Source organism: Dromiciops gliroides, chromosome 1 (assembly GCF_019393635.1).
Source record: "Dromiciops gliroides isolate mDroGli1 chromosome 1, mDroGli1.pri, whole genome shotgun sequence".
Classification (NCBI taxonomy): Eukaryota; Metazoa; Chordata; class Mammalia; order Microbiotheria; family Microbiotheriidae; genus Dromiciops; species Dromiciops gliroides.
In genome coordinates, this window is record NC_057861.1 from 181822108 (window position 1) to 181850056 (window position 27949).

The window sequence follows — 27949 nt, forward strand, 5'->3', positions numbered from 1 at the left end:
TAGTCTTCTCATGATTCCTTCTATTCTAAGTATTGTTTTTTATTGTTTGGTAATATTCCATTGGATTCACATCTCATAATTTGTTTAACCACTCTCCGATTGTGAACATCTACTTTTCCCCTAGTTCTTTATTACTATAAAAATGCTGTTAGAAACATTTTGGCGTTTGTGGGGAGGTCTCTTTTTCTACCTTTTACCTCCTTGGAGTACATATCTAGCAGGGGTATTAGGGTATGGATATTTTAGTCACTTCCTTAGCAGAATTCCAGGCTGCTTTCTAATTAGGTAGGGCCAATCTACAGCTCCACCAATAGTGTCTTTCCACAACCCTTTCAACATTGACTAATTCCCATTTTTGGTCATTTTTTGTCAATTTGCTAGATGTGAGGTAGAACCTCAAAGTTATTTTGACTTGAATTTCTCTTATTAATGTTTTGGAGGCATCTTTCATATGCTTTTTAATATTTTACATTTATGGGGCAGCTAGGTGGTGCAGTAGATAAAGCACTGGCCCTGGATTCAGGAGGACCTGAGTTCAAAATCTGGCCTCAGACACTTGACACTTACTAGCTGTGTGACCCTGGGTAAGTCACTTAACCCTCATTGCCCTGCAAAAAGACAAAAAAAACCCCTCAAAACAAAGAAAGACACAATATTTTACATTTATTTTGAGAGCAGTTTGTTCGTATCAGTAGCTTTTCACCACATGGAGAATGGCTCTTGGTTCTCTATATAACTTGGATACTGGACCCTTTTAGGTATTCAATGCAGATGTTTTGTTATTGCCTTCAAATGACTGCTTCCATTTTTATCTAAGTTGTGTTGATTTTGTTAAGATAAAAACCTTTAAATTTCTTGTAATAGTAATAATGCATAAATAGATATGGTCAAGTGACAATCTTTTGTGATTTTCACTTGTTTGCTTAACAATTTTCTCCCTAGTCATAGGTAGGAAAGGTACCCTTTTAATCTTTTTTTTTATGGTGTGATCTTTAATATTCAGGTCATATATTCATTTTGACATTATGGTGGTATATGGTCTAAGACAAGGGCCTATATCTAATTTATGCCAAACTTCTTTTCTGTTTTTCCAGCAGCTCTGTTCAAGTAGGTAGGTAATTATTCCTGAAATAAATTCTATTCAGGATTGATCAAACATCCCAGATTGAATTTTATTCTCTTGTTCCAACTTTGTATTGAGTAATTGCAGGTAATTATTTACGTAACCTTATTTCAAGCAAAGGTTCTAAACCTTTTTTTGTCATGGACCTTTTGGAGGTCTAGACCTTGTCTCTGGACCCTACATCAGAATAATGTTTTTATTTTTTTAATTAATAATTAAAGGAAATGCTAAATTTAGGTTACAGGTTAGTGAAACTCTAGGTTCATGGATCTGTAAGGGGCTAAAATTCTAGCTAGAATGTCTAAAAATCTAATGAGTGGTCATCTTAAATTAGAAGCTTTAGCAAGAGTTTAGACTTTTAAGCATTTATTAAGGTACATTAGAATCTAGTGATGAGAGAGAAAGAGGCCAAGATTCTTTCATCTATCTATCTAAGGGAACCAGCATCTCTGCTCCAGCCAAGCCAAGGTCCTGGGGGAAAAAGACCTTGCTTGCTCCTTCCTCCTCCTAGAAGCCTCCTCTCCAACAGGAAACAGGGCCATACACACACACACACACACACACACACACACACACACACACACACACACACACACACAGCTCCAAGCTAATTGGCTGGTCGCTCTGATTGACAAGTCCCACAGGTGGTTCTATAGATGTAACTTCCAGATGCAGGTTAACTTCCAGACACTAAAGTCACATGGTCTCTAAATCACATGCTCTCTCCTCATGGCAGAGCTTCCCTACCATATCTTTCCGGCAGGGGGTGCCATTCCGATTCTCACAGACCTCTTGAAATCTCTCCACAAATTCCATTTGAAGTCTGTGGGCCCCAGGTTAAGAATCCCTGCTTTAGAATATTGTTTTTGTTTTTTTTTGTTTTTTTTGTTTTTTTTGTTTTTTGTTTTTTGTTTTTTTTGCAGGGCAATGGGGGTTAAGTGACTTGCCCAGGGTCACACAGCTAGTAAGTGTCAAGTGTCTGAGGCTGGATTTGAACTCAGGAACTCCTGAATCCAGGGCCGGTGCTTTATCCACTGCGCCACCTAGCCGCCCCCCTGCTTTAGAATATTGTGACAGCTATAAAAGTTACATGTTGAATTTATTATATAATTAAGAAAAATCAAGTTCTACATAAGCAATATTGGCAGTTTCATGTACTATATATAGAAATGCTTGGGGGTTTTGGTGCTTTTAAAGTCCAGGATAAAAAGAAAAGAAAATAGAAAAGACAGAGTATTGTGATGTACAAATGCTTTGAATCATTTTTTAAAGATCTTATTTAAAATATAATAGTATTATTGTCATTTAAACCTTGAAAAGAGAGTCAGAGAAATTAGTGGAGGGGCCAGCAATGACTTGAGGAATGTGGGAAAATGGCAGGTAGTAGTATGGTAGGGGGTGGTCATTAGAGATGACTCAGGTAGCTTCCAGATTTTATCAACATGCAGTACTTATTACTCCCTTTTTTATTTGACTATTTGTGTAGGGCAGGTAAAAAATAGGAAATCCTAATCTAAGCCATGATGATTTATATATAGCCTAGAATGAGACAGGACATTAGAATTCATCTGCCTACTTTAATCTCCTCCCCAGTGCGGGAATTCTTTCTTCTGTTACTGAAAATTGTCTTACTTCTGCTTGTATACCAGTATTGGAAAGTAACCTATTTTATAAATGAATTGGCCACCATTTTTAAGGAACTTTCTTCTTTATATTGAGTTGCTATCTCCCTTTCTCTGACTCTTACTCAGAGATCCTGGTTTTGTCCTCTGCTTTTCCTTCTAGCTAATAATATTTAATTTGGGCCAGCTAGGTGGTGCAGTGGATAAAGCACTGGCCCTGAAGTTGGGAGCACCTGAGTTCAAATCTCACTTCAGACACTTAATAGCTTTGTGACCCTGGGCAAGCCACTTAACCCCAATTTCCTTAAACATCCAGGGCCATCTACAGTAATCCTGGGGGTATGTGTGTGTATGTGTGTGTGCATGTGTGCATGTGCGCATGTGTCTGTGTGCTCACACTTATCTTGCTACTGGACCTAGATGGCGCTGGAAGTGAGGTTGGTGACCTTGCTCTTCGTTATTTAAATCCAATTCACTGCAAGTCATGACATCATCTCCTGATGTCATGGGCCTCTTCAAGAATGAAGGAACAACAACAAACATTTAATTTAGCAACATGTAATCCATTGGTTTTATCTTTAGGTTAAGTGTTACTAGTTCCTTAACTATTTCAGTTTTTCCTTAACTGTTTCAATTTTGATGAAAGGAATAGGTCACATTTAGCCTGCAGAAGATTTTGTTATTCCCTCCTTGAGCCAACTAGGAGATTAAGGTCTTTGAGCCTATTCTGATGAGTGTAAAATTTATTTACTGCTCTGACCTTCCCCCACCTCTTTCCCCACTCTGTATGCCCTTTCCTGTTTTTTCATGTGGGATTTCACCCCATACTACCTCTCTTCTTCCCCCTCCCCCAGTGCATTCCTCTCACCCCTTGATTTTATCCTAAAGATATCATCATGGAGCAGCAGCTAGCTGACACAGTGGACAAAGCACCTACTCTGGACGCAGGAGGACCCCAGCCCAAATTGTCTTCAGTTATTTGAAGGAGGGGAGTGGTTATTGATCAGTTTCCCCCTAGATGACAGACTCAAGAACTATGGATAGGAATTAAGGTAGGCTAGAGGTCAGTAAAAAAAAAAAAACCAAACCAAACAAACTAAAAACCTTTATAACAGTTAAAAGCTGCCCAAAGAAGAATTAGCTGCTTTGAGAATTGGTGCCTTTCCCCTCCAAGGAGAGGCTGCATGACTACTTTTCAGGTAGTATATTGTAGTGAGTATTCCTTTCATGTATGGGTTGTACTACATAGCTTCTGAGGTCCCTTTCAATTCTCAAATTCTGTGATTCCTCCAGTTACATGATTTCCAGACCAAGTTGCCCTCTTCTAGATTTATTTCAGTTTGTACCTCTTTAAACATGGTACCCAGAATATTAATATTTATAACAATCAGACATAATCCATTTTTATTGCTTTTTTTCTTAATAATATTTTATTTTTTCCAGGTACATGTAAAGATAGTTTTCAGCATTCATTTTTATAAGATTTTGAATTCCAAATTTTTCTCCCTCCCTCCCTTGCCTTCCCTCTCCCCAAGACAGAAAATAATCTGATACAGGATATATATACATATATATATATATTATACAGGCTATATATATGTATATATATATATATATATATATATATATATAAAATCACATTAAACTTATTCCTCCATTAGTCATGTTGTGAAAGATCCATTTCTTCATTTCTTGCCTGTTATATTTAAAATTTTTTCTTTCATATTTTCAATTAATAGCACTTATTTTATTTGCCCATCTATTCCCTATTGAGGGAAAAATGGGGAAATGAAATCCTCAGTCAAGTAAAACAAGTTTCAAGTTGGCCATGTCCAAGAATGTATGTCTTATTCAGTAGCTTCATCATGTCACTTCTCTGTCAGGAGGTTTGCCTGTTTCTCTAAAAGATTTTTTGTTTTGTTTTGTTTTTCGCTCTTCTTTTATATCTTGTAATCAAACAACCAAGATCTTGAAATACTTTGAGGAAAACTAAATCCTACTTAGATTTTTTCTTATGTCATATTGATAAAGCTGTGAGATGTCTTTGTCCAGTGATCATCTTTTTCCTTCTGAAAATGAAATAGTTCCCTAACTTCTTCCACATGGACTTCCTATCTGTCTCCTTCCTAGTTAGTTCCACATTCTAAAGAATAAAACACAGAGACACATAGATAGTAGAGAATCTTCAGTTCATCTTCAACTCTTTAAGTATATATAAGAGATACCATTAGAACATTCTAATGGAAGGAAATTTCCAACTCCTGTCCTTGGTGTAGACAAGGCTCTGTCTATGTCTCTGTCTGTGGCAGAATAAAGTGGGGCATGAAGATCACCATTCAGGCCATTGAAACTCAAACTTCCCCCATTAAGGAAAAGAGGGAAAGGGACAAGGACTGGCTGGAATTGTACAGGTCAGGTGACTCTGAAATTTCATTCATTTGATAAATTCATGGAATGAATTTAACCTTTTGGGAAACTAAAAATCCTTCTAGCTGTTTAGGTTTTATGGATTTCACTTCCTTCCTGGGAGTGTGCATGACCAAAAAGTTAAGGAAAAACTGAAATAGTTAAGGAACTAGTAACACTCAACCTAAAGATAAAACCAATGGAGCAACGATTGCCTATGCAATTCTGGTCTTAGATTGTACCATCCAATCATTCAGGGTTCTTCTGTCCTTTCTAAGGAAAAGAGATGTAAATGATCAGATGTTAATCTCTGACTTTGAAGCCAGATCTCTTCAATTGGGAAATGAAGAAACTGAGACTGAGGGATATTAAGTGATGTGTCCAAGATCACACAGGTAGGATTTAAACCCAGGTCCTTTTGACTCTAGGGGCAGCTAGATGGCACAATGGATGGAGTGCCAGGCCTGGAGTCAGGAAGACCTGAGTTCAAATCTGCTTCAGACATTTCAAGTCACTTAACCCTATTTGCTTCACTTTCTTCAGCTGTAAAATGAACTGGAGAAGGAAATGGCAAACCACTCCAGTATCTTTACCAAAAAACAGCCCCTAAAAAAGGGATTACAAATAGTCAGACACAACTGAAAAGCTAATGAACAACATTTGGCTCTAGAGTCAATACTCTTTGTGGTGTACAAGAGATACAAGAGTGACCCTTGATTTTCTAATTTCTCAGTGGTATATTTTCTACCCCGTGAAAAGGAAGTTGACTATATGGCTTGACTCTCTGGGCAGGAGAGTGCTTTAGGGTGATCTAGAGAAGACAGGACTTTTGAGTCCTGCATTTATGGCTTGTTATTTTCCAAAACATGTTTGGAAATACAAACTTGATTATTGTGTCAGCATTGGTTCTGTATACCAAAAACAGTGGTTTATGCCATGAAGTGCATTTTTACTGGCCAGCCCCCCATTCCTGGAATTGTCTCCCTCCTTGTCTCTATCTCTTGACTTCCCCTTACTTCCTTTGAGTCTTAGCTGAACTAAATTCCTACCTTCTGCGTGTCTTTCATGTACTCCCTTAATAATGCTGGTGCCTTGCCTCTGTTGATTATCTTCAATTTATCCTGTAGAGGCATTTATTTATTTATTTTTTGAGGCATATATTTTTAAAATTAAATATTTTATTTTTTTCCAATTCCATGTTAAAAACAATTTTTAACATTCCTTTTTAAAAGGAGTTCCAAATTCTTTCCCTCCCTCCCTTCTCCCCTCACTGAGAAGGCAGGCAATTTGTTGATATAGGTTATATGTGTGCAGTCATGCAAAACTTATTTCCATATTAGTTGTCTCCTGTATATATCTTGTTTGTACATAGTTGTTTTCATGTTGATTCCCCCATTAAATTGTTGGGGTTTTGTTTTGTTTTATGGGGCAATGAGGGTTAAAGCCCAGGGTCACACAGCTAGTAAGTGTCAAGTGTCTGAGGCCGGATTTGAATTCAGGTCTTCCTGAATCCAGAGCTGGTGCTTTATCCACCGAGCCACCTAGCTGCCCCTCCACTGTTAAGTTGTAAGCACTTTGCCAGCTGGGACTATTTTTGCCCTTCTTTATATCTCTAGTACTTACCTCAGTTCCTGCCACATACTAACTGCCCAATAAATGCTAGTTGACTTGAGTGTACAGGGAACATCTGGTCAAGAACAAGCCTAGAAGCACCCCAAAAATGAAAGTGACCCAGTGAATTATAGTTATGTCAGAAAGTTCAAAGTGAGGTTGGGGAAAGGCGTGAGACTTTTGAGGAACAAAGAAGACCATAGAAAACAAAGACCTTGGATACAGAAGAACATAGCCTGTCAAACCCTTAATCTGAAGAACTCTCTTCTCCATGGGCACATACACACACAAGAGAACCTGCCTCGGTACCAGGACCAGTGGCACAGGCCGCAGGGAAGATCCATGTAAGAAACAACAAGATTTCTCACCTTCTTTTTTCACTTTATAGAAGGCCTTGTGTTAATTTGGCCCTTTGAAGCATCTGTCTCAGAGGGTAGAATTAAGAGTAATGGGTAGGCATTCAAAAGAGGCCTATTTGAGCTAGATGTCAGAAAAAAACTTCCTAATAGTTGTCCCAGTGTGAGAGGGACTGCCTCAAGAGGTGGTGAGTTTCCCTTTTGCAAGTCTTCAAACAGAAGCTGGATAACCACTTGTGAAATAAATCAAAGTACACTGTCCATTTCTGTAACTTTTTTTTTATTAGCAAAAGAGGAGAAAGTGACAATCAATAGATTTAATCTTCTACCTTGACAGTTATTTCAGGACTGAATTTGTTTTCTATTAAGTAACTTTGTTTAGGCAACTTGCTTTTTGAAGTTGGCTATTGGTGCCTTTGTGTAAACCTGAGAAGTGGCAGTTTGGAGTCTAAGGTTTCTTTGGAGGAAATGGAAGGTTGTATGTAAAATTGGCTCAATTCTTGGTTTCTTTCTCTAGGATCCATCAGTTTGTTTTATGGGCCTGCTGTTTAGAGATAACGCTTGGCATAGCTGGATTGCTTTGGGAATAGTAGGGAGTCTCGGGCTGTATTCTAGGACAGGTTTAGGGCTCTTGAGAGAGGTGATATTGGGGAAGGGATTACCTCTTAAATGCTTGTGGGTAGTTGTTGAATTACTAATGTTGAAGCACTCAGTGACCTAAAGATTTAAGTGGGCAGGTCAGTTCTGTTGTGACTATTTCCATTTTTTAATATGTTCAATTCAGTCATTTTTCAGTCATGTCTGACTCTTTGTGACCCCATTTGGGGTTTTCTTAGCAAAGATACTGGAGTCATTTGCCATTTCCTTTTCCAGATCATTTTTCAGATGAGGAAACTGAGGACAACAGGCTTAAATGACTTGCCCAGGGTCACACAGCTAGTAAGTCCAGATTTGAACTCAGGAATGTAAGTCTTCCTGACTTCAGGCCCAGCACTCTAACCTACTGTGCCACCTAACTGTCCTTATCTTTCAACATAGCCACCTTTAACTGCTGCTTTGCACAGAGCAGTCAAGCGTATTATGTGTTCAGCATATTTCTCTTCGATGTTATTTCTGTTACTGGGATTCCTAATTTTAGATGCTTCTTGATCAACAGAGATCAAGACAAGAAACTGTTTGATCCTATTTACTTGGTGGAAACTTGAGGTACTTTGTGATCTGGATCAAAAGCTCCGTCTTGGAGAATTATTGTATCAAACCCTTGGAGAGTTTGATCTGAATACTTCTTTCCAGAAAACAGTAGACAGTTATTTTTGGCTATAAGGGATGTATTAATCTTCTCTAAGCTTCCACTCTAAATGAGCAGATTAGACTTTGGGTTCTGTTCCACCCTCTCTCTCTGCAAATTTCAATTTGAATGTTGTTGTTGTTTGTTTCTCGTTGTTGTTTTCATCCAGCTCTGTGGTTTGATACTCTCCGTGGTTTGGTCTTCATTGATCCAAAAGTGGTCTCTCCACTGTCTGGCGTCTGCAGCTGTTTTGGAAGTAATGAGGAATTGTGACAATTCTGGTATAAGTGGGAGGGCAGATAGCAACAACTTGAACCTGTCAGGAATCAGGATGCTAGGGTCTCTGAAAATGACTAATATGTGCCACTCATGCTGAATCATTTCACTTTTCCTTGCCTCAGTTCCCTATCTGTAAAGTCCTTTGGCATCTGAAGTACTTTATATCCTGACCCCTTCTTACCTTTGAGGTTTTCTTACATTTTACCTTGGTTTTGAACTCAGGTCCTCCTGATTCTGGGGCTGGTGCTCTATCCACTGTATAACTTGGATGTACCTAGTGATTTATGTGTTGTCACCCTCATTGGAATGGAAGCTCCTTCAATATGGGGATTAAAAAAAAACACTTTGTATCCCTTTTACATGACACAATGCCAGGCACATAGTTAACACTTAACAAATGCTTGTTGACTGACTGACCAACTGGTTTGCTACTTCACAGGGTTCTTGTGAAGAAAATATTTTGTTAGCCTTAAAGTATTATTTAAATCGGGGCAGCTAGGTGGTGCAGTGGATAGAGTGCCAGCCCTGGAATCAGAAGGACCTGAGTTCAAATCTGGCCTCAGACACTTCACACTTACTAGCTGTGTGACCCTGGGCAAGTCACTTAACCCCAATTGCCTCACCAAAAAAAAAAAAAGTTTTATGTAAATATCAGTTGTGATTTATCATTAATCTTTGTTGTTGTACATTGGTTGGTTTAGGTGGGGTTGGAGTGTGGGGGTAGGGATGAGAATTCTTACAATGTTGATGTTTACAAATAGGGCAGTTGTCCTTTTTTTTTTTTTTTTTTTAAGTGAGGCAATTGGGGTTAAGTGACTTGCCCAGGGTCACACAGCTAGTAAGTGTTAAGTGTCTGAGACCGGATCCGAACCCAGGTACTCCCGAATCCAGGGCCAGTGCTCCATCCACTGTGCCACCTAGCTGCCCCAGCAGTTGTCCTTTGAAATTTTTAAATAGTAGAAACAGTTCTCCTTCCGATTCGATGTGTGTGTAGGAAAGACTGTCTTCACCAGGGATAGAAGAGCTGCAAGTTACAATAAACAGCATCGCTTAAGATGCATGATATAGTTTAGAACCATACTGTGTGACCATTGTAAGGTGAACTGACCTTACAATTAAATTCTTTTGATACCATCGACACTAAATCCCCTTAAATAAGATGATGATGAATTTCATTAGTTTTTCAGAGGAGGTTAAAAGGTGTATAAATCCTGAGGTACAGAGCCTTGTAGCCTATTATAGGTGCTTGATGCTGTTTGAAGGACTTCGGGCACACAATTCTTGATGGAATAAAGGAGAATGTCTAGAAACCTCTTGGGATCAGGTGTACATACCACCCCATTAAACAAGATGAAATTGCTTTTTATATCCTCAGAAACAAGCAATTCCAGGTGAGAGACCTAAGTTTAAAATGGGGAAAAGTTTGCAAGTAACACCAACATAAAAGGTCACTTGTTCACTCAATCAAGCATTTATTAAAGCTAAACTCTACAACTTGGAAAGTTGGGGCTGTGAATACAAGAGGGGACATTGGATACTGTAAGAAAAAAAAGAATGAGTCTGGGCAAAATAGCCTGCCCCAGTATTATATAAAGAACATGAAATAGAAGTAGTTTTCGCATTCAATAAAATCTGAGCATCTCTCTCTCTCTCTCTCTCTCTCTCTCTCTCTCTCTCTCTCTCTCTCTCTCTCTCTCTCTCTCTCTCTCACACACACACACACACACACACACACACACAGCCTAAACCTCATTTGTGTTTATATTTTAAGAAGTTGATGTCTCTATAAGAGAAAGGCATAAATCTAGAATCAAATGTTTCTTTTTCTTTTTGATGCCTTGAAACTAGTCCCAGGCTCTCTTCCTTCCCCCTCCTCCCCTTTCCTGTCAGTTTACTTGAAGTCCTTCCTGTGAACATTTGAAGATTGTCAACCTTAATCTTAAAAGAAATCATTCAGGAATTGTGAAACATAGTTGTAATATTTGCTTTCCTTTAGAAAATCTTAGTACAATATGTTTTTGTCTCCGTTTTGTCAGTGGGGGTTAAAAAAAAGTTGTCAGTGAATTTTGTCCTTGGTATCTTCTGTATGATTCCCACCCAAACTGGCTGTTTTTCAGCCAGTCTCTCTATGCAAATATCTCTGAAAATTACTAGACACAGGAATTTTCCATCAGATGAATCTTCTAGTAATTGCAAATAATCCTTATTGTTGTTCTGTTGTGTTAATGATCTTTTGTGTCTTTTGTCCTGAAGGAGTGGCCATTTGTATATTCTGGTCATTGTTCTAGGTTAAAATAACTTCAATCAAATACAAATAGACTAGTTCACTTATTTCCCTCTAAGTGTTTTCAGTCATTGCTTTGAAAATGGCATGTTTAGATTAACCTCTTCCAAGTAAAGAAAGTAGACCTGAAAACAATCATATCCACAATGACTACAGCTGTATAAATTGAGACAACTTTGAAGAGGCACAAAACTGATCAGAAACAATGCACAACAGTGGTACTGACTTGCTGAAGTTTCAGCACCCGCCCTTCCTTTTTACAATTAGGAAACTAAGACCCCTGTTCATCAATAGCCTTTTATAATGGTGTGCTTAACTTTTGGAGGGATTATCCACTCTAGGAAAAGGGTAATTGTAAATTAGGTAGGGTTTTATATGCTGCTGGAGAAGCAGAATTGATCAGTTTAAAGTGGATGATCATCTTGAAAATCAGATGTATTTCAGGAGCAACTGTTGCTTTTAGAAAAATGTACAGTTTTTTAATGGTATCAGGGTTTTGTTTTATGAAACTCATTTTACAGTTGAGGAAACTGAGGTTAAGTGACTTGGGCAAGGTCACATGAGCAGTAAATGACAGACAGGATTCAAACCCGGGTCCTCTGCCCACAAACTGATTATTGTTTCTACTGAGTGCCTAGTATACAGAAACAGTAACTACTTTAAGGAAACATTTATTTATTTATTTATTTATTGCATCGTAGAGGTCAATTTCTTTCAAAATTAGGTATTCTTTGTGGAAAGTTGGATGACTACCGTTACATACTATAATTACTGTGCTTCCTAGGCTACATTTGTCCTTTTGCCTTTTCTTTAGTAACTCCCATGTTTTAGTGAAATGTTCCTGAAGGCTCCAAATTGGAATGTATGATATGATCTTAAAGGGTTTTTTTTAATGCAATAATAAAGACTCTCCATCTCCTCCTTTTTGTCCCTTACTAGATGTTTGTGCATCACAACTCAGAAGAGATATAGATACTTGCGCTAAATGGCACTTAATTTTAGGGCATCACTCTGAGCCTACCCACCTCCCCCAATCTGATTTCTTTTCTGAACTTTGCAATGTACCTTAGAACACTGACTTGATAATGGGCCATCAGAAAATCCTGAGTGGATTACTCTTTAAGAGAGGTAGTGGCATATCATGGGAGACAGAGAATGAGACTCAAAGCTAAGTCACATATTCAACACATACTGTGTGACTATAGGCAAGTTGGGATGCTCTAGGCCAGAAGTGTCAAACAGACATAACACGTTGAGTAGGGCAGGAACCAGATTAAAATGTAATTGGGAAATATTTGACAAGTAAAATTACAGTAGAACATAGATAATGTTAATATGTCATTTTCTGAGTCAGTATATAGCAGCCTCCATTTTTGAATTGGATATCATCAGTCTTGACAAATCTCCAGAACTACAAGTTGTAGAGAAGGGGCAGGCCTGCATTGGTAAGAGATAGTTAATTCATCCTAAAAGGGAGTTCTGTATAGCAGTGAAATTATAGCCCCAGTCCCAGTCCTAGTCCTTGGGAATCCAGCCTTAAAACTTCACTCACTGGGATGTCAGTAAAGAAATGCATATGTTCCTCTGTGATCGAAGGGGTGAAGCCAAGATGGTGGAGGAAAGGCAGTGACTTCCCAGAGCTCTCTCCGTGATCCCTCCAAATACCTTCAAATAATGTCATAAGACAATTCCTGGAGCAGCAGAACCCACAAAAGGACAGGGGGAGATCATTGTTTAGCCAAAGACAGCTTAGAAGGTTGGCAGGAAAGGTCTGTTGTACCAGGGTGAGGGTGGAGCCCAGATCGGGGCTGTGCTGGCACAGATCCAGCCCCAGACAGACCAAGCCAGAGAAACAGGCCTCCAAAAACCTTGGATTCAGCTGTATCAGCGTCTACTTCTGGAACTCAGCTCATGGACCGGTGAGGGGGTTGAGCAGTTGGCTGGGGGGAGATTACAGGGGTCTTTTCTGGTGCTGAGGCAGAATTCTGTTGTGTTGCCCGTGCTTGGGCAACACAACAGTGGTGGCCCAGGTTGGGGAGGGGCACAAGCACAGCAGAACTTGCGACCACAGTCAAATAGAATTCAGTTCCCGGATTAAAGAGCAAGCAGGCTTGTGGTTACTTATAGACCAGAGCACAGGCAGAGTAAGAGAGGTAGAGGAAAAAATGGAAAGAGAAATGAGAGAGATGTAAGAAAGTCATGAAAAACAGTCAACATCTTGAAAACCAAATTGGCCAAAGGAGATAAAAAAGCTCTCTGAAGAAAATAATTGCTTAAAAATTAGGATTGAGCAAATGGAAGCTAATGACTTTATGAGAAATCAAGACACAATGAAGAAAAACCAAAAAGAATGAAAAAATAGAAGGCAATGTGAAATATCTCCTTGGAAAAACAACTGACCTAGAAAATAGATCCAGGAAAAATAACTTGAAAATCACTGGACTACCTAAAAACCATGGCCAAAAAAAGGGCTTAGACATCATCCTCCAAGAAATAGTAAGGGAAAATTTCCCTGATATCCTAGAAGCAGAAGGTAAAATAGAAATGGAAAGAATCCATCAATCACCTCCTGAAAGAGATCCCAAAATGAGAACTTCCAGGAATATTCTAGCCAAATTCCAAAGCTCCCGGGTCAAGGAGAAAATACTGCAAGTAGCCAGAAAGAAACAATTCAAGTACTGTGGAGCCACAGTAAGGATAAGACAAGATCTAGAAGCTCCTACGTTAAAGGATCAAAGGGCATGCAATATGACATTCTAGACGGCAAAGGTACTGGGATTACAACCAAGAATCACCTACCCAGGAAAACTGTGTATAATCTTTCAGGGAAAAAAATGGGAATTCAATGAAAGAGGAATTTCAGGTATTCATGATGAAAAGACCTGAACTGAATAGAAAATTTGATTTTCAGATACAAGACCCTAGAGAAGCATAAGAAGATAAACTGGAAAAAGAAACCATGAGGGATATTAAAAGGTTAAACTGTTTACATTCCTATATGAGAAGATAATACTTCTGACTCATAAGAACTTTCTCATTATTAGTGCAACTGAATGGAGTATACTTGGAGGGCACAGGTGTGAGTTGACTATGAAGGGATGATATCTTTAAAGCATTTAAAATTTTTTTTTCCTTTTTGTGTGTGTGTTTGTGGTGGTCAGGGTTGGGTGGCTTGCTTAGGGTCACGTAGCTGGTGAGAGTTGGGTGTCTGAAGCCAGATTTGGGCTCAGGTGCTCCTGGGTCCAGTGCTGGTGCTTTGTCTACTGTGCTTCCCCATGTTGATATATTAAAAAAAATAAAATTAAGGGGGAAGAAGAATGCACTAGGAGAAAGTTAAAGGGAGAAGTGGAATAGGGTAAAGTATCTCACATAAAAGAAGCAAGAAAAAGCGTATGGAGTGGAGGGGAAGATGGGAGAGGTGTGGGGGAATGAGTGAGCCTTACTCTCATCAGAATTGGCTCAAAGAGGGATTAACATACATATTCAATTGGGTATAGTAATATATCTTGCCCTGAGGGAAAGTGGGAGGGGAAGGGGATAAGGGTGAAGGAGGGGTGAAGGAAAGGAGGGCAGATTGGGGGAGGGGGCAGTCAGAAGCAAAACACTTGAGGAGGGATAGGGTGAAAGATGATAGAAAATAGATTAAATATCAAGGGGAGGGAATAGGATGGAGGGTAATACAGTTAGCAATAGTAACTGAAAAAAATTTGAAGCAAGTTTGTCTGATAGGCCTCAGTTCTCAAACACATAGAGAACTGAGTTAGATTTGTTAAAATGAGAGCCATTCCCCATTCATAGATGATCAAAAGACATGAAGTCTTCAGATGAAATAATCAAAGCCACCTATAGCCACATGAAAAAAATGCTCTAACTCACTATTGATTGGAGATATTCGGGTCAAAACAGTTCTGGGTACTACCTTATACCTATTGGATTGGATAATGGGACAGCAGAGGAAAATGATAGATGTTGTGGGGGATATGGGGAAAATGAGACATTAATACCCTCTTGTTAAAGTTGTTAACTGATCCAAACATTCTGTAAAGCAATTTGGAACTATGTCCAAAAGGCTATAAAATCATGCATACTCTTTGACCTAGCAATACCACTACTAGGTTGGTACCCTAAAAGAGATGAAAAAAAGTTGAATTTGAAATTGGGGTGGTGCCCATCAACTGGGGAATGGCTGAACAAATTGTGGGATGAGATTAGGATGGAACACTATTGTACTATAAGAAATGATAAGCAGGATGCTATCAGAAGGACAGATTGAAGTATAATTTTTTTTGTTCCTCTTAAATTGAATTGAGTTCTTGAGGGGAGGTAAGGAGAGAGGAAGGAAGAGAATTTGGAGCACAGAGTTTTAAAAATTGATGTGAAAATTTGTTTAGACATGTAACTTGAGGAAAAATTTAAATAAATAAATAAACAAACAAACAAATAAGAAAATGTGTATGTTCCTGATTTATTACTTCACTAATGTGGAAGCACTAATGATATAGATTAGCACCATTTTCTGGAATTGAATTCCCCAGTGCCAAGGTCACAACTCTTGGTCACTTATAGTCACCTTACTAAAGGCCAGTATTAAAGGCCAGTTCTCTATCCACTATGCTCCTCTTCTATATTCTCCATCTTCAAATTTAGCCACCATAATTTGTTAATATGTGTTATATTTTCTCTATATATGCTTCATATTGGCAAGTTGAGGTTTGGATAAAGAGATTTTTTTATCTTTTTCCCCCCTCAACAGATCTGTTGTGCATATATAAGTAAATTTTCATTTTAAATCTCTAACCAAATGGTGACTGTAGGGAAAAAGAGCCAAGATTGACCATATTGCTATTATCTAACATTTACACAGCACCTACTATGTGCCAGGAAGTGTCCTAAGTGCTATACAAGTATGATCTTATTTGATCCTCACCACAACCCTGGGAGACAGGTGCTATATATATATATATATATATATACAAATGTATCAAATATTGGTTAATAGGCAAGATGAACTAAAGATGAGAGCACAGGGAAGCAAATTTGATTTCACATATATCATTGACAGACATTGTAGGATAGAGTCTATGCCTAAAATATTTCTCAAGGAGACATATTGCAGGGGGAAAGGAGGTAGGATAGCATTGTGTTTTTAGTATATCCTCCTGTGAGAAAATCCTTGAACTGGAAGGGAAAACATGGTAGACGTTATGTTGGTAACTGAACATAATGTTCTGAGGTATGTTGAAGATCTTCATTTTACAGGTGAGAAAACCTTAGGAAAATGGAAGTTAAGGGACTTTTACCTAGGCTCCCCCAGCTAGGAAGTGTGTAAGGCTGGATTTGAACTCAGATTTTCCTTATTCTAAGTCAAGTACTTTATCCATTAAGCCACCTAGCTGCATAATCTTTATTTTTTTCTTTTCAAATAGTATTTTATTTTTTCCAATTCATGTAAAGACAATTTTTGACGTTAATTTTTTTTTAAATGAATTCTAAATTTCACCTTCTTCAGATGGTAAGCAATTTGATATAGATTATATATGTAATATCATGTAAATCATTTCTGTATTACTCATATTGTGAAAGAAACAGAAAAAAAGGAAAAACCAAGAAAATAAAATGAAACTTGTAAGGTATAATTTATATTCTGTATATATTTGGTATGTGCTCAGTAGATACTGGAATTTGGAGAACCAATTGGCTTTGTCGAACTGAAAATTAATGAAACAATCAATATAGGAGAATTAAGGTTTTTAATCAGAGCAGAAAAGCTATAATTCAGAGCAGATTGCTGAATAGCCAAAGATGGGGACTGAGGACAGGGTTCATAAGGGGTAACAGAACAGAGAAAGCTATAAATTCTTGGGAAAAGTAAATTTCTCACTGATAGAAATTACTTAATATAAATGAACCTTTTTACATAATAACCTAAAGTTCAGGAAGTAAGCCTGGGAATCTTTGGGAGGGGATAGTTTTGTTTGGGAGATCCATAAAACAAATCAAGTCTGGAATTGACAAATATTGGTCAACCCCAGGTGAATCATTGGCCTGGGAATGGGGAATAGGGGAGGATCAGTCAATTCTCAGTAAGTCATGGTTATCAGCTTCAAACCTTGGCCTGTCTGACCACAGACAAGCCAACTAACCTCTCTGGGCCTCAGTTTCCTGATCTGAATGTGTTGGATTGGATGATTTTAAGGTCCTATAATATGAGATGTTGAGGGAATTAAACCTATTCCTCATGAAACCTATAGCCCAAAATTGAAAGGTGAAAATTAGAATTGACAAACTCCCTAAACGCTATAATATTCCTTTGAAGTAGTTCTTGAGTATTCTCTCTTTTTTTTTTCCTCCTACATACTCTCTCTTCAGTCAGGCCCAGGCCTGGAGAACTCCTCAGATTTTTCAAGGTCATCTCAGTCACAGTAGCCTATGTAGAAACCAGATACTGCCAGATCAGTGGCAGGAGGAAAGATTGGGGTCATGACAATGCTGGCATGTTGTCATACTTTGGGGATGTCTCCACTGGAAATATGCCTGGGTGGGTGGTTTTGTTTTTTGTTTTTAAAAGCTTCTTCTGTTCCTCTTATTTCTCTTTGATATTTCTGCTTCTTTCCCACTTGATCTATGTTTCTTACTCTCTTGGCTAGTGCAGCTTACTTCCAGTTGTCTCCCCTTTTGCTCCCCTTCCTGGTAGTAGTGTAGAGGGTTAGCACACTTTCCTACCCTCAAATATTGTTGTTACTGTTTGTTGATCATGACATCACTGTCATGACTTGCACTGAACTGGATTTAAGTGAGGGAGGGTGTGCAAGGTCACCAACCTCATTCTCTCCTCCAGAACCATCTGAGTTCAGTGGCAAGATATATATATATATATATATATATATATATATATATATATATATATATATATATATATATATATATATATACATATATATATCAGGATGACTGGAGATGGCCCTGGCCCGTGATGTTTAAGGCAATTGGGGTTAAGTAACTTGTCCAAGGTCAGCTAGTGTCTGAGGTGAGATTTGAATTCAGGTCCTCCCAAATATTGGGCCAGTGTCCTTCCTAGCTGTCCCACTCTGTAATATTTGACTCACTGAATTATGTGTTAAACCTCTCCTGCTTGAATAATTCCCCATTTGTGAAGGGGATTATTCATGCTATCAACTGATTTACATCTAATTTTGAGCCTGGCCTTATGGAAAAAGCATTTGTTTAGTGCTCACTCTATGCCAGGCACTGTGCTAAGCACTTTTCAATTATTAACTTATCTGATCCTCACAGCAGTCTTGGGAGGTAGGTACTGTTATTTTTACAATTGAGGAAACCGAGGCAAGCCAAGGTTAAGAGGCTTGCCCAGGGTTACACAGCTAGGAATTGTATGATGCTAGATTTGAACTCATGTCTTCCTGACTCCAGGCCTGGCTTTCTATTCATTGTGCCAGCTGGCTAAAGTGGTAAAGTTGCTTTTTTTCCCCATTAGAGCAAAGGAAAGGTCTAGCTTTTACCTAGCCTAGGCTGCGTGTAGAGAAGATGTGTTAGTATACAAAGCTTTTACTACTGACCTTGAATAAATTGAATACCTTCAGGATGAAGTTACATATAATGAATTCTTCTTCTGTGCATTCTACCCCAAGTTGTGGTTCCTCATATTCACACTTGTAATAATTTGTTTTCTGAACATTTGATCCCCAGGCCTGCAAGTAAGGACACAGAGATGGTTCTGGTGATGATTTTTCTTTGGCAACATCTGTGTTCTTAGAGTGTTATTTCACTGGCTTGATTTTTTTTCTGTCTATTTCCAGTGCCTGAAACAGTACATGCAGCTGGCGATTCGAGAAGGATGTGGGTCTCCCATCACTTGCCCTGACATGGTGTGCTTAAATCGTGGTACCCTACAAGAATCAGAGGTATGACTGGACAAGGGCAATATTCCCTCTTTCTCCGCTGTGATTCTTCTTCTTTTTTAATGGGTTTTTATTTTTTCTTTTTGTGGGGCAATGAAGGTTAAGTGACTTGGCCAGGGCCACACAGCTAGTAAGTGTCAAGTGTCAGAGGTCAGATTTGAACTCAGGTCCTCCTGAATTCAGGGCCGGTGCTTTATCCACTGCACTACCTAGCTGTCCCTGCTGTCCTTCTTTAATAGGTCTTCCTGACCTCTAATTGTATATCAGTGACTTATTCAGACTCCTACCATCCAATCATTGGCATTTCTTTCATACACCCTTCTTGGTGAAGGTGTTTTCATTACTAACGGTGCCCTGCCAGTGGCGTCAAACTCAAATAGCAAGTTATACCTCCAGCCCCATCTTGACTTAGAAAAAAAGAAAAAACATAAAATACTCTGTGTTGTGTGTTACAGTTATATTTATTGTATTTCCCAGTTATATTTTAATCTGGTTGGGGCACTCTGGTGTTTGACATTTGACCTAGACTGCTGCCATGCTAATGAAATATACCAAGTGAGCAAAGTGTGAGGGGTCTTTTTTTAAAGTGTTTTTAAAATGATCCAAGACAACTCTGAAGGGCTTATAATGAAAAATGCTATTGGCCCCCAGAGAATGGACTTCTGGAGTGTGAATACAGATCAAAGCATACTTTTAAAAAAAACTTTATTTTTCTTAGATTGTTTTTGGTTTGTTTTCTTTTACAACATAACTAATATTTACAACATAACTAGTCTTTTGCATGACTACACATGTATAACCTATATCAAATTGCTTATCTTCTCAATGAGGGGAGAGAGGAGGAAGGGACAGAATTTGGAACCCCAATTTTTTTTTAAATGAATGTTTAAAATTGTTTTTACATGTAATTGAAGAAAATAAACTACTAAGTAAATATTTTTTCAAAGTGTGTTTAAATTAAGAAACCTAAATAGTAGCTGGTTTAGGGATCGCTTATTCGATATTTTTTAAAAGTAAGAAACCACATCTTAAACACAACTGCCAACAGTATTAAAGCAGAGGTAGTCATCTAAATGGAAACAACTGATCAGTGACAGAGGGGGTGGGATGGGAGCAAGAGTCATTCAGTGTTCAATAAACGTTGAATATCATTTGTGCATTATCCCCAATACTAGATTCCAGGGAATATATGAAGATGTGACATGGCTTCTAATCTCAAGGAGTTTGCCGTTTATGAGGGAATATAAAGTGTGCAAATAAAGAACTAAAATCCAAATTCAGACATTGATAATACAAATTAAGGGTGCATAGCTTGGTGGATAGAATCAGGAAGGACCTGGTTTAAAGTCCTGTTTAATAAAAATAATAATACTAGCTAACTTCTATACCTCTTTGAGATTTATAAAAAGTACATTACATTCAAATCCAGCCTCAGACACTTGACACTTACTAGCTGTGTGACCCTGGACAAGTCACTTAACCCTCATTGCCCTGCCCCCTCCCCCTCAAAGTACGTTACAAATATTCCGTTCCTTGATCCTCACAAACCTTGGGAGGTAGGTGGTAACACTATCCCCATTTTACAGATGAGGAAAATGAGGCAGACATAAGTAAAGTGACTTGCCCAGGGTCACATAATAGACATATGAGGCAGGATTCCCTGTTATACCTTAGCTACCTTCACATACTGGCTTCTCATACTAGTTTGGGCAAGTTCCTTCACCTCTCTGTCCTCTAAGCCTAGGACACAGGGTATAGGATCAGTAGGAGTTTCTATACTGTTAGTTCCTAACACTGGTGAAATCACATTTGGATTCTAAAATCACCTCCCCCCAAACAAATACAAATAATTTTCAATAACTATAGATGAGGCATGTACAAAAATATTTATAGCTGCTCTTTTTGTGGTAGCAAAGAATTGGAAATTGAGGGGATGCCCATCAGTTGGGGAATGGCTAAACAAGTTGTGAATGTAATGGAATACTATTATGCTGTAAGAAATGTTAAGCAGATGAATTTCAGAAAAACACATGAATTGATGCTGAGTGAAATGAGCAGAACCAAGAGAACATTGTATACAGTATCAATAACATTTTGTGATGATCAACTATGATAGACTTAACTCTTCTCAGCAATACAATGATCCAAGACAACGGCAAGAACTATGGAGTCTGGATGCAGACTGAAGCATACGATTTTCACTTTTGTTGCTATTTTTTTGTTATTCTTGTTTATTCTTTTTTGCATTTTTCCTTTTGTTTTGATTAATGTGGAAATATGTTTAATATGATTGTAATGTATAACCTATATCAAATTGCTTGCTGGCCTCAGGAAGGGAGAGGGAAGGGAGCGGGGAGAAAAATTTGGAACTCAAAAAATATCTTTACATGTAATTGAGAAAAATTTTTAAAAGTAAATTAAAAAAATTAAAACGTGATCTCTAACAGCTTGTAATAGAGTAGTGGTGTTCAGGTTTTTGAAGTCTAGTCTTTTTTTTTTTTTAATAGTTTTTTCTTGGGCTCTACCTTTCCTCCCAGAATGAATCCCCATCTCCATCTCCTCCATCAGTGACTTGCTTTTACCCTGTTGGTTAGTCATTAGTTGTTCTAGTTTACAATTGAGATCACATCTTAATTTTAAATACACTAATTGTAAATTGTAGGATAGTGAATCTCAAAACTAGAATGAATCTAAGAATAATATGCAAGAAATCATTCCAAAGGAGAAACAATGATGCAAATTGTCAGCCAGAAGAAAGTAATAAATGAATGACTGGCCAACAGGAAGATCAAGATTATATTTAAACTATAAATGTACATACAACAGCTTCCGTATATAAACATGTATCAGAGAAATGAGCAGAGAGGTCATAGAGTAGAGGAAATAATTTTCATGACCCCATACTTGAGTATACTCTACCTGCCACAGGGAAATTTCATTACTTCAGCTGTAAAGAGTACAAGGAAGAAGTTTAGGAGAGAATAAAAGGAGGAAACAAGGGCTTGGAGGCAACTGCTCTTGGAGAATAAATAAAATTATCTTAAATTTTTTTTTGAAAAATTGAAAATCATGTACATATACATTCATATATTTGTGTATACACAGAAATAAAATGTCCAAAAAAAATCTTTTTTTATGCAAAGGACTGACTTTGGTAGGAATATGGTATTATAGAGGAAGCACTGGCTCTTGAATTAGAGGTCCTGGGTTCAAATCCCACCTCTGAGACTTATTAACCTTGGGCAAATCATTTAAGTTTTCTTGGCCTCGGTTCTCGCGTCTCTAAAATGGGAGGTAGAATTAGAGGGCCTCTAAAGTCCCTTGTAGCTCTGAATCTCTGATACTGAGCTATTATGAGTAAAGCCAAGAGGCAAACTCTCCTGACCCATGAGATATCATAATGAAGTTCAAAGTTAGTTTTATAACTTTCTCAGCATTTGTTCTGGGAAGGCACCCCTTTAGCATGTAAAAGCTATGTCCCAATTAGTAGGAAGAATGAATTCAATGCCGTGAAGTGATCATATCAGATTTGTACAGTTTGAAGTTAGACTTACGTAGAGTATGGCAGTTAGTTCCAGCCCAATGGAAACATGCAGTAAAAATTAGATTAATGTGACCACTTTAGGGGATTCATAATTAACACTAATCTGAGACCTAGTTGTAATTTACAACTCTGATATAGCATTATCCAATTTTATGTTTTTCCTATTAACTTTAGAATGAGATTTTAATTCTGATGTGAAAAATATGCCCTATGTAATATCAGTTTCATTTAATCTTACATTTTAACAATTTTTCTTTGTTTTGTGGGGGTAATGAGGGTTAAGTGACTTGCCCAGGGTCACATAGCTAGTAAGTGTCAAGTGTCTGAGACTGGATTTGAACTCAGGTCCTCCTGAATCCAGGGCCGGTGCTTTGTCTACTGTGCCACCTAGCTGCTCCCTAATCTTAAATTTTAAACCTAGCTTGTACAATCCTCACATCCCAAGAATCTCTCCTGTAACCATAAGTTGAATAGCCAGATAGTCATTTTAAAATGTACACATAAGCCATATAAAACTACCTTAATTGGACAGTCACGACAATATTTTTTTTCCATTGCTCTATAAAAGTTTTCTCATTTCCTTAAGTTCATTTGCCTAGTCTCTTTCCTTTGCAAGCTACACAAATTCACAAAATTGGACTAGGGAGGTAAAAATATATTTCTGAACTTTTAGATCTCTCTTGGTGTCAATGTTATAAGGCTATAGGTTCCCAAGAAAAATCTGTTTGATCCTGTCCCTATATAAAGGAAGTTTACTTGAAGGTTGCATAAGATATACTTAATGGGCCTTAAAGAGGAATTTACAAAAATAAGATATGGGGGAAAAACTATAATCTTTCTCCAAGCTGGAGAAATTCAGCAAGGCCCATTTCCCATTAGGTGAGCAGGAAGACGCTCCAGGGTGTGCATTAACAGACCATTAGTACACTCATTGGTTTTGTTATGAGCCTAACTGATGAAGGACATTAGCATATCATAAATGGAAGTTCTGAAATGTCCTGCTGGTATTTCTATTACTGGCTTTTTAAATACGTTTAAATATAGTAGGTTTCTTTCTATACTAGTTGCCATGGGATACAAGAAAACAGGGAACTAATCCTCTTTCCTCTTAATGGTTTTACCAAGAAATTCTAGCCTACACATTGGCTTGACTCCATACTCTACATCCCTCCTGCCTCAGACTGTGTGCACCCTCTTGCTCCCTGAGGTGGCCCAGCTGTGATTTTTGAGACTTGTCTTTCAATTATTGAAGCCACTACTGGGAGAAGAGCTTAATGTCCATTTCACGTGGTTGTTGTTGTTCAGTTGTTTCAATGGTGTCCAACTCTTCTTGACCCCATTTGGGCTTTTCCTGGCAAAGATACGGGAGTGGTTTGCCATTTCCTTCTTCAGCTCATTTTTACAGATGAGAAAATGGAGGCAGGAAGGGTAAAGTGATTTGTCCAGAACCACACAGCTAGTAAGTATCTGTGGCTGAATTTGAACTCAGATCTTCCTGACTCCAGGCCTAGCATTGTACCTACTGTGCCACCCAGCTGCTCCATTTAAATGGGAAATAATAGAAAAAGGTATTATTTATTTCTACCTAAAAAAGACAGACCATGGGAGAAGGACTTTGACAAAAAGCCTTACCCAACTTGTCATAATTCCAGCGCCTCCCTGCTGTTAATTATTTCTATCTTGTATTTAGTTTGGGGGTGTGTGTGTATGTGTGTGTGTGCGTCTGTCTGGTCTATCTGTCTGTCTCTGCATGTTGCCTCCCTTACTAGATTATAAGAACCTTGAGGTCAGAGACTGTTTTTTGCCTCTTTTGTATTTAATAGATATTGGTTCATTGATTGGAATTTATTCTGATCCAACCTGTTTAGGAGCAGGACAAAATAAGGAGGGAACTTCTGGATTGTTCCTATCACTGTCATCTCTAGCTTTGGACCGTTCATGTCTATCGTTAGTCCTTTTCTAACATGTGAATCTGACCATAATTTATGTCCCATCTACCCAACACACAAGCCGGGGGTGTGTGTGTGTGTGTGTGTGTGTGTGTTCTCTTTAATAATGGAAGGTATGACTCGGTTTTCTTTTTTGAGCTTACTGTGGGTAACTGCCTGACATGAAGCCACACCTTAGGGGAAAAAAAGTGATGATTGATTTTAAGTCATTTAGTTACAACAATTGAGGAGGTTGAGTTTCCTTTCTGGGGTGAGGCTGAACTTTTTGGTTGGGCAATGGAAAATCTGGGTGTTGAGTAGGAAGGCCTTTTGAATAATTCCCTGCCGTGGTTGTACCCTGAGCAATTTAACTTCTCTTTCTGCCAGCTTGAGCTGATCAAGGGTAGAGGGAAGGGAGAAACCAGCACCTTACCTCTACTTCTCCTGAGGGCACTGACAACATTTTTACCATGTCCTGCCAGGGTCCTGGTGTGAAAGAGGGAAGGAAATGAGAGGAAGGGCCTAGTGGAATCACTGACACATCTGTTGTTAATCATTATTCCTCACCCAGGGAATGGGTCAAAGCTGCTATTTCACACTGCAGTTATCTAAAATGTGCAAGGCATTAACAAAAATTATGGGAATACAAAGGCCACCAGGAAATAGTCTTTGTCTTTTTTTTTTTGGCGGGGTAATGAGGATTAAGTGACTTGCCCAGGGTCACACAGCTAGTAAGTGTTAAGTGTCTAAGGTTGGATTTAAACTCAGGTCCTCTTGAATCCAGGGCTGGTACTTTATCGACTGCACTACCTAGCAGCCTCCAATCCTTGTCCTTCTAATGAACTAATGTTAGGTGTCCCCCAAGGCCCTGTCTGGGACCCTCTCCTCTCTATCACTTTGCTTGATAGGCTCATCAGCTCCCATGCATTAACACCTCTAAGCAGATAACTTGAGGATCTATTTGTCTAGCCTTAATCCATCTCCCGACCTCCAAACTTGCATCTCTAATGCCCAGTGGACATTTCTAACTGGATGCCCTGTAGACATATGAAACTCAACATTTCCCAAACTCTCCCTTCTTCCTAATTTCCTTATTTATTTTGAGGTACCACCAGCCTCCCAGTCACTGAGTCTCGAAAGCTAGATGTTATCTTCGATTGCCCACTCTATGTCATCTTCCATAGCCAGTCAGTTGCTGAGTCCTGTCATTTCTGCCTTTCTAACATCTTGTATACTACCCCTTTTTTCTTTTTCTTTCTTTTTCTTTTTTTTGGTGAGGCAATTGGGGCTAAGTGACTTGCCCAGGGTCACACAGCTAGTAAGTGTCAAGGGTCCGAGGCTGTATTTGAACTCAGGTCCTTCTGAATCCAGGGCTGGTGCTCTATCCACTGCGCCACCTAGCTGCCCCCCCTTTTTTCTTCCGACACTGTGCAGGCCCTCTTCATCTCATACCTGGAGTGTCACAAGAGCCTGATGGCGGGTCTGCCTGCTACAAATCTCTCCCCACTGCACTGAGCTTTTCACCCAGCTGTCAACTTGATCTTCCTCAAATTGTAAGCCTGATGATGTCACTCCCCCTAAAACACCAGTGGCTCCTGCCTTTACCTCCAGGATCAAAAATAAGATCATCTGCTTGGCTTTTAAAGCCCTTTGCAACCAGTCCCTTCCTGCCTTTCTGGTTTTCTTAAACCTTATTCTCCTCCATGAAATCAGACCCAATGTCACTGGCCTTCTGGCTGTTCCTCACCACTTCATCTTCTGACACTGGCAATTTTCACTGGCTGTCCCTCATTGGCTACAATGCTCTACCTCCTCTTTTCCTCCTCTTGGCTTCCTTTAAGTCCCAGATAAAGTCTCACTTTCTGTGAGAAGCCTTTCCCAGTCCCTGTGTGTGTGTGTGTGTGTGTGTGTGTGTGTGTGAGGCAGTTGGGGTTAGACCATCCAGGAGATATCTAGCAGGCAGCTGGAAATGTGCGATAGATGTCTAGACGGAGGATAGGGATGGGGATGGAGATCTGGGAGCCATTGAAACCATGGGAGGGAATCTGATCACCAAAGGAGAGGGTATAGAAAGAAGAGGATCTAAAACAGATCCTTGAGCGAGACCCACATTTAAGGGACAAAAAGGAGGATGAAAAGCCCACAAAAAAGAGGATTGGTCAGAGAACTAGGAAGGAGTGGTCTATAGGGTCAAATGCTACAAAGAGGTTAAGGGTGGGAGAAAAGGCTTTTAAATTGAATAGTAAGGAAGTCTTAGTGACCTCCTTCATTATAGTGATGGGAACAGAAGCCAGAATGCAAGGCTTTTTGGAGTGAGAGGCAAGTGAATGCAAATACTCTTTATGGGAATTTGGTAAGTGAAAGTTAATGGATATGGATCGTGGGTTATCTTCTGTGTAGAACATGCCAAAGATTTCTGCCCTGACATTCATTCTCTGAAATCACCTGTCTCTCAAGGAACCTCTTTATATTTGTTGTCTTAGTTTTTATAAGGGAATAGTTAGAGATGGTGTGCAGGTAGTCTGGAACCAGTGGGAGAGTGAAAATCTCCCAAAACAGAAAGGTTGGCATTGGCATCAGAGGCTAAATGGAAAGTAGCAAAGATTTTAGTGAAGCGAGTGAACATTCAGTTAAGGTTCATTGAAGTCAGTGGAGAGGCAGACACTTCCTACTGTGCATACTTTTCCATCTTTAATAGAGTACAGCATGATAAGATTAGAGCTATTTGGAATTCCTTTAGCAGCATAAAGAACTGTCTCTTACTGTATTTGAGTCATGTATTCCCATGTTTACCATTGCCTTCCCTTCTTTGTGGGCTTTGTTAGTAGAACTTGGACCTCCTAATGCATGTCTCTTGAAAATAATTGGCATCTTGGAGCAAACCCCTTTATTCCCAATTAATCCTCTCAATATTGCTGGAACAGCTCTTCCAAATTTGTTAACAGCATCCAAGACAGAGAATCCCATATAAGACTAGAATCAAGATAGCATCTGGGTTTTCCTTTCTCCTAGTCAACCAATGCTCAGTTAAGTCATATCTACCTTTCTATTATATAACTTCATGATTGCACATGTTAAAAATCACATAAATGAAAGAAAGCATTTTTTCAGAAATTAACTATAACTCAAAACAAGTTCAACTGAAGACCAAGATTAAGGGTTATGTTTTGCTCATCTCTCTGTTTAGCTCCTCAGCAGGAACTAAACTGGAGACATCTCAAGAGCAGGATTTTTTCTTTTCTTCTTTTTTTTTTTTTGGTTTGGTAACCTCTTTTGAATCCCTTATAGCACAGTTAATCAACAGTTAGTTATTAAGTGCCTACTATGGGCTAAGCAGTGTGCTAGGCCCTGAGGAGACAGACAAAAATGAAACAATCCTGGCCCTCGAAGGATTTAGTATTCTATCAAGCTAGAGATAAAATGACAATATTTATGAAATGCTTTGCAAATCTCACAGCAGTATATAAATGTTAGCTGTCATCTTTTGCTACAGAACTCTTCATTGCCAGTCGCCTTAGCTTTTGTCTGGACACTGGACTTCAATGACTGGAAGAGAGAGTGAGGCTAATGACTTGATTCAGCTCTGTCTCAC

The 27949-nt window shown here is 38.7% G+C and overlaps 1 protein-coding gene across 6 annotated transcripts in view; it reads left to right on the top strand.

Annotated features, from left to right (window-relative positions):
- Positions 1-27949, top strand: part of RNF144B (ring finger protein 144B) — a 248684-nt gene that overhangs the window by 178444 nt on the left and 42291 nt on the right. For all 6 annotated transcript variants that reach the window (XM_043979519.1, XM_043979521.1, XM_043979520.1 and 3 more), the window contains one exon: positions 18784-18888. In XM_043979519.1, coding sequence (XP_043835454.1) covers positions 18784-18888 — 105 coding nt within the window. The remainder of the gene's footprint in view (positions 1-18783; positions 18889-27949) is intronic.